At 59.7% G+C, this 15,361-nt stretch overlaps 1 protein-coding gene across 1 annotated transcript in view; it reads right to left on the reverse strand.

The window, feature by feature from the left end:
- Positions 1–902: 902 nt before the first annotated feature.
- The window catches only part of SDK2 (sidekick cell adhesion molecule 2), a 205,433-nt gene continuing 190,974 nt past the window's right edge, over positions 903–15,361 (reverse strand). The window contains exons 44-45 of the mRNA XM_081110258.1: positions 13,563–13,689; positions 903–5,026 (exon numbers count right to left, since the gene is read on the reverse strand). Coding sequence (XP_080966384.1) covers positions 4,676–5,026; positions 13,563–13,689 — 478 coding nt within the window. The 3' untranslated portion in view covers positions 903–4,675. The remainder of the gene's footprint in view (positions 5,027–13,562; positions 13,690–15,361) is intronic.

The raw sequence follows: 15,361 nt of genomic DNA on the forward strand, positions 1-15,361 counted from the left end.
GGGACACACCCCCCACCCCCACCCCAGTGCATGAATTTCGTGCACTGGGCCTCTAGTGTAAAATAAGTGGCACTACATGTACTGTTAACACGTTAAGCGCCCAGCCTGTTTTGTCTTCCAGATGGAAAGTATAGTGTCAGTCACCGGTGACTGGGCGCTTAACATGTTAAAATCACGTTTCCTTCACTCTCTTTTATTGGGATCCATCTGACTTAAGGTATGGGAGGTAAGTGTGGTATAATGTAGCACCACTGCACTCATGAAGCCAGTGAGTCAAGCCTTAACTCTAAACCTGGGTGGATTAGGTAGGTTAGAGCCACCAAACAGTTCTCACTGCCTCAAGACCCCGAGGGCCTGGGGAGCTGGCTTTGTAGAAATTACAATGAAGATGGGCAAGGAAGTCGCCTTCATGCATCAGAGAGGCAGCAGGGATGTCTGAGAGCCGGCTGCTGTGGCACAAACCCTGGCTTTTCCCAGTTCTCCGGGGCAAGCCATGTAAGGTCTCCCCGCCCCCACCTCCCTCCGAGGGGGGTGCCACGAGGGTTCTGAGTGACTCAGTGGGCAGTCATTAGAACAGCGCCTGGCACAGGGCGAACGCCACACACGGGCTAGCGATTGCCTTTACAGTTCTTAGTCATCATTACCATTTCTTTCTGCCTCTAATTTGGCATAATCTGAGCGGCCCTTATGCTAAAAGTGTAAAATAAATAAAATAGTACATTCCACTTAAAGTCACGGATGCCCACTCCCGTATGAATTAAGGAAGTAAGTTGGACTCTTGATTCTTTCCATAAAAGCCCAGAGGTGGGTGTTTGGGGAGCAGATTGCTTGAGTATCATATGGGGGGGGGGGTAGGTGTCCCCATTTGCCTTCCAGGGAGGAGAAAAAGGAACGTTCAAAACTCCAAAAAAAAAAGTTTATTTATAAAATACTGACAAGTTTGACAGGACATGGGACTTCTCATGGTAGATATCTCAAATCAATTGCTTCCTTACCTTTCCTTTAAAAAATAAACCTAACAAGCTATATGACATATAGATATATATATTTTTTTCTTACACATAGACACCTGCCATAATGAGTACTCTCCCCATAATTTGTCATTATATCTTTGAAATAAAAAAAATAAAGATTTGTGTTGGTTTTTGGAGTCTGTGTGAAGAAAGGTAACACGTTGAAATGCTTTTGGTTATTCTCACGGAAACCAATCGGGGGCGGGGGGGGGGGTGGTCTCAAGAGGGCACCTGTGCTCAGGGTGGTGTCAGGGTTGCACTGGGCAGGACCACACAGAGGCACTGGGGAGCCGGCGGCTGCTGCCCAGGTGGTGCCCCACCCCGCCCTTCCCCCAGGGTGGGCACCTTTCGACGTGCATGGTGGGAAGGTGAGGGAGGCCCCTGCCCAGGGTGGGCTATGAGGCGGCTCTGGCACCTTTAAAAGCCCTGCCCAGGGAGGTGTGGGCAGACGGAAGGCCTCCGGGCAGCGTTCCCTCTGGATCTGGCAGTGTTGGGGGCAGGACAGGCAGCCTGCGTTTGCAAACGCCCTGGAGCCCGGGAGGAACTCGGAGCAGCTTTTTGGTTTGTCTTGGCAGTCGGGGTGCAGAGCTGATGTGAACACGGAGGCATGCCAGCAGGGGGACGGGCAGGGCGGCTCTGTGTGCCATGTGTGGGCTGCTGGGTGCCACACCGGGTTTCCTGGGGTGACGGCCAGGCAGAGACACAGGTGCCAGGTGTCCTGGTGTGAACCTGCCGCAGGTGGAGTCACACAGACAAGGGCCCTGGCATCCCCGGCCGGCGAACCACAGGCCGGGAGGCTCCCTGTTCCCCATGGCAGTGCAGCCAGGTGTCGGGACGGGACGGGGGCGGGGGGCGGGGGTGGGAGCCTCCTCTGCCCCAGCAGATATGTAAACAAGGGCAAAGAGATGTCTGCTCAGGAGCCTAGAGTCCCAGGTTTGGCCAGGGTGGTGGAGGCCACATTTCTGATGGGCCGGGGGCGGGGGTGAGAGAAGAAGGGTGGGCTTTCACCCTGGGCCCAGCCTGCCTTCATGGGGTCACCTAGGGGCCCTGGTCTGCACCAAGCGTGTCAAATTCGCGGTCAAGGCCCGAGGCCCGCCGGCTTTGAGTTTGACATGCCTGGCTCTGCACAGTGTCCTGTCCTCGCAGACGACGGGTCCCGAGTGGGGGTGACTCAGGCTGCCTGTGCCTCACAGCGGAGACAACTTAAGAGGCTCTTGCAAGACCTCCTTGCTAACACACAGGCGGTGTGTGTTCTGTGCATGCCTGTGCGTGCATGTGTGTGAGCCCCCGCACGTGTCAGCATGGGTGTGAATGAGCGTGTGGGGGGGAGGGAGGGCAGACATCTAAGTGCACCAGGTGATTCATGAAAGGCCAGGGACATCTGGCCTCACGTGCAACACACACACAGACACACACATGACACACAGACACACGTGCGCACACCATGTTCTCACTCGTCCCTGCTTCCGCTCCCCAAAGCCCCTCAGTGGGCCGAGCTAGAATGATTCCCTAACGCAAGCTGGGAACTTCCTTAAATGGTTACACACAGCAGACAGGGAGGAAGATGCAGCTGTTTTACAAAAAAGAGGAGAGGAGCGGAAAGGAAAGCAGCAGCAGCGGGTCACAGGCGGGCGGCCGCAGATGTGTTGCTATGGAGACGCCAGATGTGCATGGAAGCCAGACCTCCGGCCTGTGTCCTCCTTGGGGGGAAAGGCTGTGCTTCCTTTCCCAGACCTGCTCCGTGTTTGTGCACATTTCCCGGGGGGCCTAGTGAGTAGGGAGGAGCCCGTGGCTGGGTGGGCCCTCTCCCCAGCCCCTGGCCCTGCTTTGGGCCGGTGGGCAGGGCATACAGGCCCTCTCTCCCCTTGGCCTGCTTCCCAAATCCTCCACTCAGGCCTCCCCTAACTGTTCCCTTCACCCCCTCCAGTAGGTCACCATCAGCCCCTGGACAGAGCCTGTGCTCAGCACCCCAGGGAGCCCCACCCACGAAGGCGCCCCCTGCTGCACTGACCGCGCTGGCCCGGCAGTCTCCTTGCCCCAACTGTGGGGTGCCAGGGGCCCCCAGGACTTAGATAGGCTCCCCCTGGCCCCCTCATCCGGAAGTCCGGAGCTGATGGAACTCCAGGCCACCGGAGCGGCTTTTAAAGAACATTTCTCGGGCAGGTTGTGTGTGTGCAGAAGCTCTGCCTCCGTCAGCTATTCCCGTCCCCTGGTCCCATCTGACCTGCCCTCCCGGCCGGCCTGGCTCTGCTGCTCAGGAACTGCACCCAGTTCGGATGGACGGGCCCCTCCTGGCTCCAGGCCCTGGCGCGGAGGAGCTGAGCCTCGAGGCCATCCCTGTGCTCAGGAGGTGGGTGTTTTAGACAAACGTGGAGAGCTATGGGCTGAGCGATAGGAGCGCAGATCTGAGAGGGAGCCTCTGGTTTGGCTAGAAGAACCAAGGGGTTTCTCTTGGAGAGGCTCCCTGGGCTCAGCTCCTTGCTGGTGGCTGGGGCATGTGTGTGTGCGCGCGCGTGCACATGCATGTGTGACAGGAGGAAGGTGTCTGTCTAGGGAGAGAGCTGTCTGCATGGCTTCCCTCACCCCAACCTCGCTCCCCAGCCCCTGGCAGGCAGAATTTCTTCATCCAAGTGGTTTCCTTTGCCCTCTTCCTCTAGGGTTGGGGTGGAGGCGGGAGGTGGGGAAGGGGTGGGTAGATGGTACCTGAATTGGAAGAAAGAGTGAAGTCAAAGCGGCTGTCTTACATTCCCGACTCCCTGCATTTCGCCCGCTTACCCCGGTGATGCCCGGCCCGCGCCCCTACTCTGTCCCCGAGTCCCTCTCCGCTCCCCTGTGCTCAGGAAAGTGAATTCAAGTAAAGGGGTGGCTGGGCGGGGGAGGGGGAGGTGAGGGGCTCTCCTGTGCCCTGAGGAACCCTCTCCGAGATTTGCAAGAAAAAAGCATGTTAGGAGCAAGGAGCTAGGGAGGCAAATTCTCACCTTTCAAATGTTTGATGGGGAAGCTGAGTAAGGGAAGAGGGCAGTGAGGGTGAGGAGGGGGCATTGAGGGTGAGGAGGGGGCCGTGAGGGTGAGGAGGGGGCCGTGAGGGTGAGGAGGGGGCCGTGAGGGTGAGGAGGGGGCCGTGAGGATGAGGAGCAGGACAGGGGGCAGCAGGGAGTGGCAGGGACCACCAATGCCCACTAGTAACAGGGACACACATGGCAGTGGTTGGGTGAAGAGAGAGGAGAGCTGTGCCCAGTGACACCCATCCTTGCATAGCACCAGCCAGCCGCGGGCCCAGCGCTCCAGCACATGTTGGAAGGGGGGCAGCCGCTCAGGCTTCCAGAAGCTTCTCCCCTCAGCCAGGCCTGCCTTGCAGCCCTCTGGCCCTGTGCCTCTTCTCCTCCTCTCTCCAGGGCCCAACCCAGTCCTGTGCACCCCGGCGGCTCCCGCGCTCTGCGCCCACCCGCAGTCACGAAGCTGACCGACCGCTGGCCACACGGGGGCTCCCGGTTTTCTCCTCCCTCCTTCCCCCTCCGGCTCTGCTGGCCCTGGAATCTCCGGAAAAATAAACTCAGGAGGTTGAACAGTTGACTCGGTTTCCTGGTGTTTTGTTTTCTGGCAGGCGGTGCGGGGACGGTGGAGGGGAGTCCGGTGCCATCTTTCTTGTTCCTCTTCGGACGTCAAACGAACGATGAAAATCCTGCTATAGGAGCCCGGGAGCCGGGGGCCAGGCTGCTGGGGGGGCGGTAGAGGGTGCTCTGCTGGCTCGGGGGGTTCGGGGGGTTCTGGGGCGTGGGGGTCCGACTGGCCTTGGGCCGGAAGAGGCTGCCCTGCTGGATGCCGCTGTTGGCCGCGGCGGCGTGGTCCGGCTCCCCCGAGTCGCTCTCCGTGTAGCTGTAGGCCTGGGCCCGCGAGATGCCCTTCTGCTGCCGCCGCCAGGAGTTGTAGTAGGTGGGGTCGCTGATGTAGTGGTTGACGAAGGAGTGGGCCTTCTGGTGGTTCTGGTCGACCTCGTACTCGCTGTCGCTTCCCTGGGGGGACAGAGATCGGGTGTCGGGCGCGGTGGGGACAGGCGGGGTGCTCAGCGCTGGGAGGCGCGGAGGGCTCTGGTCTGAATGTCTGCCCCGCCTCTTCCAGCCCTGGGACCAGGGCCCTTCAGCTCCCCGCACGGCCCCGAGGGTATGGTGCCCCCTTTGGCCTGCCTTGTGCGTCCTTCGGAGCAGGTCCTGGCACAGAGCCTGCGGATTTTGTATTTTTTGTGTGAATCCTCACCCAAGGATATTTCTCCATTGATTTTTAGGGAGAGAGGAAGAGAGAGGGAGAGACAGAGAGAAATATCGATGTGCGAGAAACACACTGATTGGTTGACTCCTGCATGTGCCCCGACCAGGGCCTGGGCCTTGGAGGAACCTGAGTGACAGGCCCTTGATAGGAACTGAACCCGGGACCCTTCGGTCAGCAGGGCGACGCTCTACCCACTGAGCCAAACAGGCCAGGGCTCAATGTGTGCCTTTTGTGTCTGGCTTCCTTCCCTGTGCGGAGTGTTTCTGAGGGTGAATGAACCCTGCCTTTTTATTTGTGGTATTTCTCATGCTTTGACACCTGGGGCCCTGCTGCCCCTGGAGGGACTGCCCCTCCCAGGGCGGGTCCATCCTCAGACGATGAGCTGATTTCAGAGCCCACAGCCCATCGAATGGGCTCCCACACGCTCACCCACTGTTCCCTGTTCCTAACCACACCAGGGCCAGCCCCTACCCCCCAGAGCCCCTGAATTCACTGGCCTCCCCTAAGCCTGCTTCCCCGGCTTTGACTTTCCCATGGGCACCACCGTCAAGGCTCCTGCCCACGTCTTCTTCCTGCTCCCCTGCCTGCTGGCGGCCCCGGGGCTTCCCCAGGGGGCCTTGATGGCACCGAGTGTGCCTTCTTCTTGGGATCTGTGAGGCGCAAACTGTCTTTCAGAGGCCACTGTCTCCCGACCTGTTGGCCTCGCCAGACCTGAAGGATAACAAAACCTACGTTTCAAAGCAGAGGTTCACTCTGGGTTAACTGAGCGGCGGCCTAGGTCCAGCCCCTGACTTACTGCGTGATGGGGGCCAGGGCCAGGGCCAGGAGGGGAGACCTGTAGAGTCTCCTGGCACTGCCCACCCACGTGGGATCCGGAATGAAAGCCACACTCAATCATTCAACCAGCATGAGAACAAGAGCCACAAGCGGTCCGATGGTCACCGAGGACCATCCCGAAGCTTTTGAAAAGCAATAGAAGGCATTACATTCGCTCTTAACACTGCTGGGACGGGGTGTCCTTGGCTTGCACTCCATCTGCCTATCGGGGGACCATCACGAGGCAAGAGTCAATCTGGGATGCGAAGTAAAACGGCTTCGGGAGCTGAACTGTGCAGCTAAAAATAGCATCGCCCTCCCCCACCCCAAGCTCCCGGCAGTGTTTGGAGAAGAAGAAGGCAGCAGATGGGTCGCCCTGACAGCTAACTCCCTGGAAGAGAGGCTCTCGGATGTTAGCGAACAGTACACGCCAAACAGAGCACAGCGCAGGGCCCTGGCCCGGTGGCTCAGCTGGTTAGAGCATCGTCCCGATACGCCAAGGCTGTGGGTTCAATCTCTTGGTCGGGACACCTACAAGGAGCAGCCAATGAATGCGTCCCTAAGTGGGGCAACACATGGATGCCCCTCTCTCCTCCCTCTCTCTCTCTCTCTCCCTCTCTCTCTCTCTCTCTCTCTCTCTCTCTCTCTCTCTCTCTCTTCCTTCCTTTGTTTCTCCCCCACCTCCTCCATCCCTCTGTCTCTGCAAAACAACAACAACAAAACAAAAAACGCAGTTCAGAAGACTGTACTCAGGTTGCCTCGTCTCTGCCCAGCAAATGCGCGCTTGGAGCAGCAAGTGAATGTCCTCAACCTCAAGAAAACACACTCCAGCCAGGAGCCCAGCGAGCCCAACGCAAACGAGCCTGGGGCCATCAGCGCGTCCTGCCAGGAGAGCTGGCCTTGCCCACTCGGTCCGAGCCTGGGATCTGTAATGTGCACGTGCTCTCGGGAACCGGAAGTCCCTATGGCCTCTAGGCCCTCAAGAGCAGTATCTACAGTGCACAGAACCATCGTGACACCATCTACGGGAAACCGACCTGAGTTCCCTGTTGAATTGTCACACCTCTGCCTGCAGCCAGTGAATTGTCACACCTCTGCCTGCAGCCAGTGAATTGTCACACCTCTGCCTGCAGCCAGTGAACTGTCACACCTCTGCCTGCAGCCAGTGAACTGTCACACCTCTGCCTGCAGCCAGTGAACTGTCACACCTCTGCCTGCAGCCAGTGAACTGTCACACCTCTGCCTGCAGCCAGTGAACTGTCACACCTCTGCCTGCAGCCAGTGAATTGTCACACCTCTGCCTGCAGCCAGTGAATTGTCACACCTCTGCCTGCAGCCAGTGAATTGTCACACCTCTGCCTGCAGCCAGTGAATTGTCACACCTCTGCCTGCAGCCAGTGAACTGTCACACCTCTGCCTGCAGTCAGTGAACTGTCACACCTCTGCCTTTCTCCCAAGGAAATGGAAGAGCTGGGCTGGAACTCAGAGCTGCCCGATTTTTCCGAAGCCCACACATGCCCAGAGGTCACAAGAGGGGGAAAGAGAGCCCTGTCCCTCCCGGGAGATAAATGCTCCCTAGTCAGTCTGCTAATTTGTGTCCCCTGGCCCCTCTCCTCCTCCGCACCCTCACCCTCCTCACCCCTCTTCCCAGCAGGAAACCCCAAGACCAAGACAATGGGAAGTCCCTCGCTGGTCTCCGCGGGACGAGGTGCAGCACAATACGAGCCCCTTTCTCTGCCTCCTGCCCAGCTGCCGGGCCAGGAGGGAACAAAGGGGCCGCACAGACAGGGCTCCATATGCCAAGAGTGGGAGGGGTGGGGGGGGCACCTGATGCTGGGCTGTGGCGAGGTTGGCCCGGAAGCAGAGAGGTCTGGGCAGGCAGTAGTGAGGCCAGGAGGCAGGAGGCTGGGGGTCCCTCTGGTCCAGGGGCAGCGAGGGTTGGTGAGGGGTGGGGGGCTGAAGGGAGAGCCACAGTCTGTCTAGCAGGGCACCCACTGACTGGCTGGGATAGTTGCTAGAGGTTTGAGAACTGTGGCCGGCCCTGGGCCTCAGTCTTGGGGAGGAATCGCCAGACCACTTCGGGCCCATCCCAGAGGGGATGGTGTCTGGGGTAGGCGGTGACTGTGGGAGCTTCTCTGGGCCTCAGATCCCTGTCTGGAAGATGGGTGGGTCCCTGCAGGCCGGAGGGTGAAATGAGCTCCATCAGCGAGAAGGCTGTGAAAGGTATTGTTAGGGAGAGAGCGAGGGTGGGTCTGGGTGGGAGGGGCCTGGAAGCCCCACCAGGAGGGATCAGAAGAGGCCAGGGGGTGGGGGAGGCTGACTCTGCTGGGGCAGCTCCCACCCTCTCCCCTCCCCCACACCCCACCCCTTGTCGAAGGGGGAGGCCTGTCTGGGAGGCTGGGGAACTGGTCTCTCAGCCTGGCCCGTTGCGGGGCTCAGATCCCAGAGCTCATTCATCCGATCACCTCCCTGGTGCCTGCTACCATCTGTTGAGCACCTACTGTGTGCCAGACACTCTGTGGGGCAGCATTCCTGATGGGGGAGGGGAAAGGGAGAGAAGGAAGAGCTGGGAGCCAAATGGGCTGGGGGTTAGCTTCCCGCCTGCCGCCTCCCCCCAGCTCTCCCAGGCCAAAGGAAGGGGTTCTTGCATCAGCGCCTGCTCTCGGCCTCCTTCTCCGGGAACATCTGTTTCTTTTCTGGGTGGGGGTGGGGTGAGAAGAGAAGAAAGCGAGGGGGGACCAGGGGCTCCCATTCGGGCTTTCAACTCTCGAGCGCGGCCCTCGGTAATTGAATGCAGCTTCCCAGTGACGGCCCAGCACAAAGGGGGTCTTTCATGGGCAGCCCCGCCAGGCGGCCAGGCAATCAGGCAACTGTCTCAGCTCTGGGCCTCTTAACAGCAACTCAAAGCTACTCAATCAGCAATTACCAGGGCCTGAGGGGGGGCGGGGGGTAGGGGGAAACTCAGACTCCAGCCCTGGTGATGCGAGCCAGGAGTGGGCCAGCAGGAGGAAGGACCCCAAGAAAAGACAGGAACAAAAGAGAGGGAGCAAAGGAAGGAAAGCCTTTCGTTTTTCTGCTCGTTTCTAGAGGCGGGAATTCGGCACCAACTCGGCAGGAGGTGGGAGGGTTCCATACAGGCTTGCGGGCATATGGAGACCCTGGTGCCAGACAGGGTGCCATCGTCCTGCTGGGTCTCACCATGTCATGTGGGAACGTCTTGCCCAGATGACAGGAGGTCACCCCGTGCAGCCCCTTTAGGGACTGCTCCCAGGGCTGTGGTCTCAGGCGCTGCCTGCACCCAGTCCAGCCTGAAGCTGGCGTGAGTCTGTCCCCTCCGATGCCTTTACCCTGGAGCCAGCCCCTCCTGCACAGGCTGTAGCCTGGGGCTCAGCGGTGGGGCAGGGTGGGGGGACATGCTCAGGGTCTCCCTCTCTGCTCGCCCTCTGGAGGCACAATTTTGTCAGGGTTCGGGGCCCCTGGTACTAAAATAGCTGGGAATCTCCCACAAACGTCCTCGGAAACGTTCATCTCAGACACAACATCACGCAGGCTACCTGTGTCCTTACAGATCAGGGGATAGCCAGTGTGTGCCCGCCCTCAGCTGTCAGAGGCCGCCCTGTGGCCAGGGGAGTGTGGGGTGTGGGGTGGGGTCAGGGTCAATCTCCCCTCTATGCCGGGCAGCTGGGCGGGGAGGCCAGGCTGCAGGGGACCCGGCCTCAGAGCCAGCCGGACCTAGACTTAAATCTCCACCGGCTGCGTTTCTGAGCTCTGTGACCAAAGGCATGCTGCTTGACTTCAGAGCCTCAGTTTCCCCAACTGTTACGTGGGGATCTTCCCATCTGCACAGCAGGGCGGCAAGATGTTGAATGAGAATATAGAAAGCGTAGGGCTCGGCACAGCAGGTGCCCAACAAGTGCCATCTCCTCCTCCCCAGTCTCCCTTGGTCCTGCCTGCAGCGTGTTTACAGTTTGGCACAATCTGGGCTCCTCCCGGCTAAGGAGAAAGCGGGAGACGGGCCTCGCGGAACCTATGAGACTCATGGTCCAATCTGATGGACAAAAGCGAGCACCGAGAAAGGGTGGAGCATACTCAGCAGAGGGAGGGCGGTGGCAGAACTCAGATGGAACTTCTGAAAATGAAGTGTGGCTTCATTCACCACCACGGCAGCCAGACACGAGCCCACACTCCTCCCTTCTCTGCATGAGCCAGTCCTGTCACACTTCCGGCCAAAATGCCACCTCCTCCAGGCAGCCCTCCGGGGGCTTCCAGGAGAACCCGATCTTCCCCCAGGATTTCTCACAGTGCTTTCTCTGCGCCGCAGGAAACAGGAAGCCCTTGGCTCACCACTTCCCTCCCGAAGTTAGTTACTGGGGTGACCATACTTTAATGAGACATGAAAACGTGACTATTTACACATGTGGGGTCTTCCCTCATAGTTCACAATACAACATTCATAAGAGCCTGTCTTGCTCATTACTGGAGCTGCCACCTGTCCACGGTGCCTGGTACTGTTTAGCGGGTGCAGAACAAATATCTGCTGAACAAATGCACCAAGGACGGAATGAACGGGCTCCACGGAGGACAAACACAGCGCTTACCCCTCCCAGCTGCCACAGGGAGCCCAACCTGTGCGTGGTGGCGCACAGTAGGTGTGCAGGAGGCCTAGAGGCAGAGTCTGGCTTCCTTTAGGGGGCTCCCCCACCCACTCTTCTCCTTGTCTTTACCTGAAAATAGCGATAAACCCACCAGGCTTCCTAGAGCAGCGGTCGCCAACCTTTCGGACCTCACGGACCGCCAGTGGTCCGCGGACCACCGGTTGGCGGCCGCTGTTCTAGAGGGTTAGGTGGTGCCATTCTGGAATAATCCTTGGCGTCACTCCTGGAGTGGACTCCATAAACGTTCACTATTTTGATGGGGTGCTCAATAAAAACGGCATAAAATCTGATTAGTCCTGTACGTTTCTGTACTTCTCCACATTGGCTTAATTCCATCGTAATGAGCTTAGCCGGGCGCCAGGATCACACAGAGAACGGAGCAGCGATCAGGAGCGGGTGCCCGGCTTGGAACTTCCTTTCCACGGAGCTCTGCTTGTGTGCTAACCAGGAAACTTTTATTCCAAGCTTGGGCTCTTACTTTGAAAACCAAGTTGGAATGAAGCCACACTTGGTTTTTAGAAGTTCCATCAAACAAGCCACAGGCCCTTTAAGCCTCAGCCTTGGTCCCCCACCCCCACCCCCAGGCCTGGAACCCTTTTCCCCCAGTCCTGGAGGCCCAGCCCCCACCCCCACCCCCACCCCGTGCCCACTGGGGACAGCCAGCCCCCTAGCCTTCACCACAGCCTGTTACGGCCTTTCTCACATCCTATCATGTGTGTCTGTTTATAAGAAACCGGGACATTTTGTTTATGGCCGACCGTATCACAGGGATCCGGCTGGCTAATTTCCACCCGTGCCGGACAGGGAGTGTTGGGTGGTCTGACTTAGAACATAAACCAGGCGGCACATGCACGGCTCACCCTCAGAGGACCTGGGGGAGCGGGCTTCAAAGGACAGGGCCTCCAGAGCAGCCCACGGAGGGGCGCCCGCTGTCCCTGACGCTGAGGGCCATGCCCTTGAGGAACCATCCCAGCAGGATTCACACAGTGGTGTACCCACCATGAGCCCCAGATTGAAAGTCGCAACAGGGGACGCCCCACAATCCACACACTGTCTGCAGTCGGGCTGGTCCTCGCGGGGGCGAGAGACCAGTCACAGGATTTCCTTATGCTGGTGACAGGACCTCAGAGGGAGGCTGGCGCCTGTCTCTTCTGTCCCCGCCAGCCCTCAGGGAGCTCCCGGAAGCCAGGGCTGCGCCCCCATCACCTCCATGGTCTCAGGGTACAGGCTCAAGAATGAGTCCTGCACCCGTCACCCTCACCACCCCAGACAGACACTGACATCCGTCCTCCTTAGCTGTCATGGCAAATTCCCATCTGACCCGGAGGCACAGGAGCCAGGCTGAAGCTGAGGGACCATTCCAGAGCAAGCAGACCCAAATGGTCCCGCCTGGCACTGCCTGGGCCCGACTCTCGCTTAACACATCCCTGGGACAGCCCTTGGACAGGTCGGAGCTGAACTCCTTATGTTTTTGAACTTTACCTTGAGTGCCTAGAACCCAACTGCTCATCACCGTGTTTGGGGGTGGAAAAGAGAAAAACCACGCTTCAGGGAAGCATGGCCTTGTGAGTGCCCATATGCACATGGCTGCAAGGGGTTAAATTCTCAGAACAGGATGCCAGGGTCTGAGTCACATGAGTCCCTGGGCGCCAGGCTGAGCTGGGGTCTCTGTCCCTGCCACTGAGCGGGGGCGTGAGCTCCCGCCTCCCTGGCTCCGCCGAGCCCATTGGAAACCCTGGAGCCGAACAAGGCAGCCGTGGGCGAGGGGCCCTGGTCCACGAGGCCCACAGCCTGATCCAGGCTGGCTGGCACCTCCCACACGGCCCACAGCCCTGCTCCCTGCTGGCATCTCTTCCTTCTCGTCCTCTCCCAGGACCGGGCAGAAAGGTCCAGGGCGTGGGACACAGTAGCCTTTCTCGGTCCTTCCCGGGCAGCCACCGGCATGGCCAAGGGCACGAGAGGGCTGGGGTGGGAGGCTGTGACATCACCTCATCGGAACGCACTCAGCCCCCTCTCCCCTCAGCCTGGGACAGAGTGTCCCCGCGTGGCCCACCTAACAGCAGCCGCTCTGAGGCTCTGTCTCCCAGAGGCACCGTCCCCTCCTTAATATGTGAGCTGACACTTAATGAACGGCTGCCGCATGCCAGGCCCTGTGCTAAGCTTCTCTCTGCCTAATCTCAGCGAATGCTCCCCACAGCCCCCCCGAGCCTGCTGCTATCCTGCCCATTCTACAGATGGAGGCACTGAGGCTCAGAGAGCTTCCCTACCGCACCCAGGACGCCCCAGCTCACCGGCAGCAGAGCCAGGATCCAAACTCAGGTCTGAACCTCCAAAGCTTTGATGCCGTCCCAGTCCCTGCTGCCTCCCAGCCGTGGGGCTCCAGGGCACCCAGCCTTCCATTTCTGGGGTGCACTCTGACCCCGACTAGCTCAGTGAATCGGTTCTTCGGGCTCTGGCAAGACAGGCTGCTGTGTCAACCTCCCTCTCCTCGCCTTCACGGGCCTTGACAGGCGGGAGCCACTGAGTGACTGAGCATATGGTGCCTCCTGAGTGTGTGAGGACCACAGTCTCGGGGTGTCTCACAGGATCACGGTTCCAGGGACCCCATGAGCCCTGGATGCAAACTCTGAGCAGAGCCTGGGAGGGGGCAGCTGGCCTGTATCCGACTTCCACATCGCTTGCTGGGGCCCCTGAGTCGCTATGGCCCACGAAGGGGAGGAGCTGGGCCCGCACGGGTCGCCATGCAGGCCAGCTCTCCGGAGGGCCTGCTCCCCCCCCTGCCCCCCCCCGCCCCCCCCGCAGCACCCCTCACCTGAGAGTCGGAGACTTCCGAGGGCTTCTCCGTCAGGCTGCTGCTCTCTGCCTGGATGAGGTCGTTGTACTTGGTGACGTCCTCATCGGAGTAGTGCAGGCTGCCAGGGCTAGGCCGGGGCGGAGACCTAGAGAGAAGGGAGGGGAGGGGGCTGAGAGGTGGCCTCACTCAGAGCAGCCTCCTCTGGTCCCCGGTCCGGGGAGGCCCTGAGAGGCCTGGAGGCAGGAAGGCCCTCAGATCCCTCGTGCTCCTGTGCTGCTCTTTGCAGGCCTGTGCCCTGGAAGGTGGCACTTGGGCTGGGGGCCCCGCCTGGGGTAGGGGAGGCCCAGGTGCTGAGGGTGCTGGGCTGAGCTCTTGAATGAGCTCCAGGGAAGTACATGTGTGTGTGGGGGGTGGGGTGGGGGTGGGGGGGTGGCGGTGGGGTGCACCTTGATCCTCCACCTGTGCTTCTAGGACCGCAGGCTTCAGCATCACCTGGCAGTGAATGTGACACAGCCCCGAGGCCCCCCGAGACCTCCCGAATCGGACGCTCAGGGGAGGTCTGAGACCTGCACTGTAACAAACTCTCCACGTACTTCCTAAACCAGTAATGGCGAACCTATGACACGCGTGTCAGAGGTGACACGCGAACTCATTTTTTGGTTGATTTTTCTTTGTTAAATGGCATTTAAATATATAAAATAAACATCAAAAATATAAGTCTTTGTTTTACTATGGTTGCAAATATCCAAAAATTTCTATATGTGACACGGCGCCAGAGTTAAGTTAGGGTTTTTCAAAATGCTGACACGCCAAGCTCAAAAGGTTCGCCATCATTAACGCACAGGTGAGCTTCAGAGTCAGCACTGGGGTCAGAGAGCCAGGAAAGCACCGCCTCCCTCCCTCAGATCGGCTCAGAGATTGCTGTGGCTCCCGGCTACGGCTACATACGGCCCCACCTTTGAGGACTCAGCCCTGGGGAGAGTCGTGCATTTCCGGGTGAGGGAGAGGCCTGGCTGCGAGTCACCAGAGGACACACGCCTGGCACGCCTCCTGCCACGGATGCCTGCGGGCTGGAGGCCGGGGCTGCGGGCTCCTGGGCCACGTGGGCTGAGGGTGAGGAGTGGGCGGGCCTGGGGTCCTCCACCACTCTGCCCTCAGGACGGGTGCGAGGGGGTACTGCCCAGGGCCTGACACCCCATCCTCTGCCCAGCCTGCTCTGGCACTGTGGCTCTGAGCCCCAGCTGTCCGCACAGGGGCCGGATGCTGCACGCTGCAGAAACGCTGCTCTGAGAACAGTCCCGCGACCCGGGAACATGTCATAGGCAACCCCCTGCCCCTCCGACCTCTGGTGCCGTCTCTGCGCTGATTTTGTTCCGATCGACAGAGCGCGTCTTTATATTAAAAATAAAGCAGGAACAGCACTAGCCGAGGCCTCATGTAGGCAAGACAGGCAGGCACACGGCACGGAGGAGGGAGAAGACGGGGTGCCGCGCTAAGCTGCCCTCGTGACTTGCAGGTGAGTGGGGGCTGGCATGTCCCCAGGGCTGGGTCGGGCTGGAGCCTAGGGCTCCTTCGGTGCAGATGGGAATTCTGTGCAGGCCCAGCGGTGCAGGGGCAGTCAGGGCTGCGGTGTGTGTGCACTGTGGGTGCGAGAGGCAGGGCAGGCCAGGCCAGGCCGGCAGTGAAATGCCCCTTGTTCCGTGCGGCAGGGCCCTGGAGCCGGCCTGGCGAGACGGTGGTGGCCATGCTGGGCCTGCCACCAAGGCCTCAAACGTCCCTTTCTTTGGAAAGCTGGCTTTCTCAGAGGGTGAGAGTGG

Source organism: Myotis nattereri (genome assembly GCF_964212035.1).
Source record: "Myotis nattereri genome assembly, chromosome: 16".
Taxonomy (NCBI): Eukaryota; Metazoa; Chordata; class Mammalia; order Chiroptera; family Vespertilionidae; genus Myotis; species Myotis nattereri.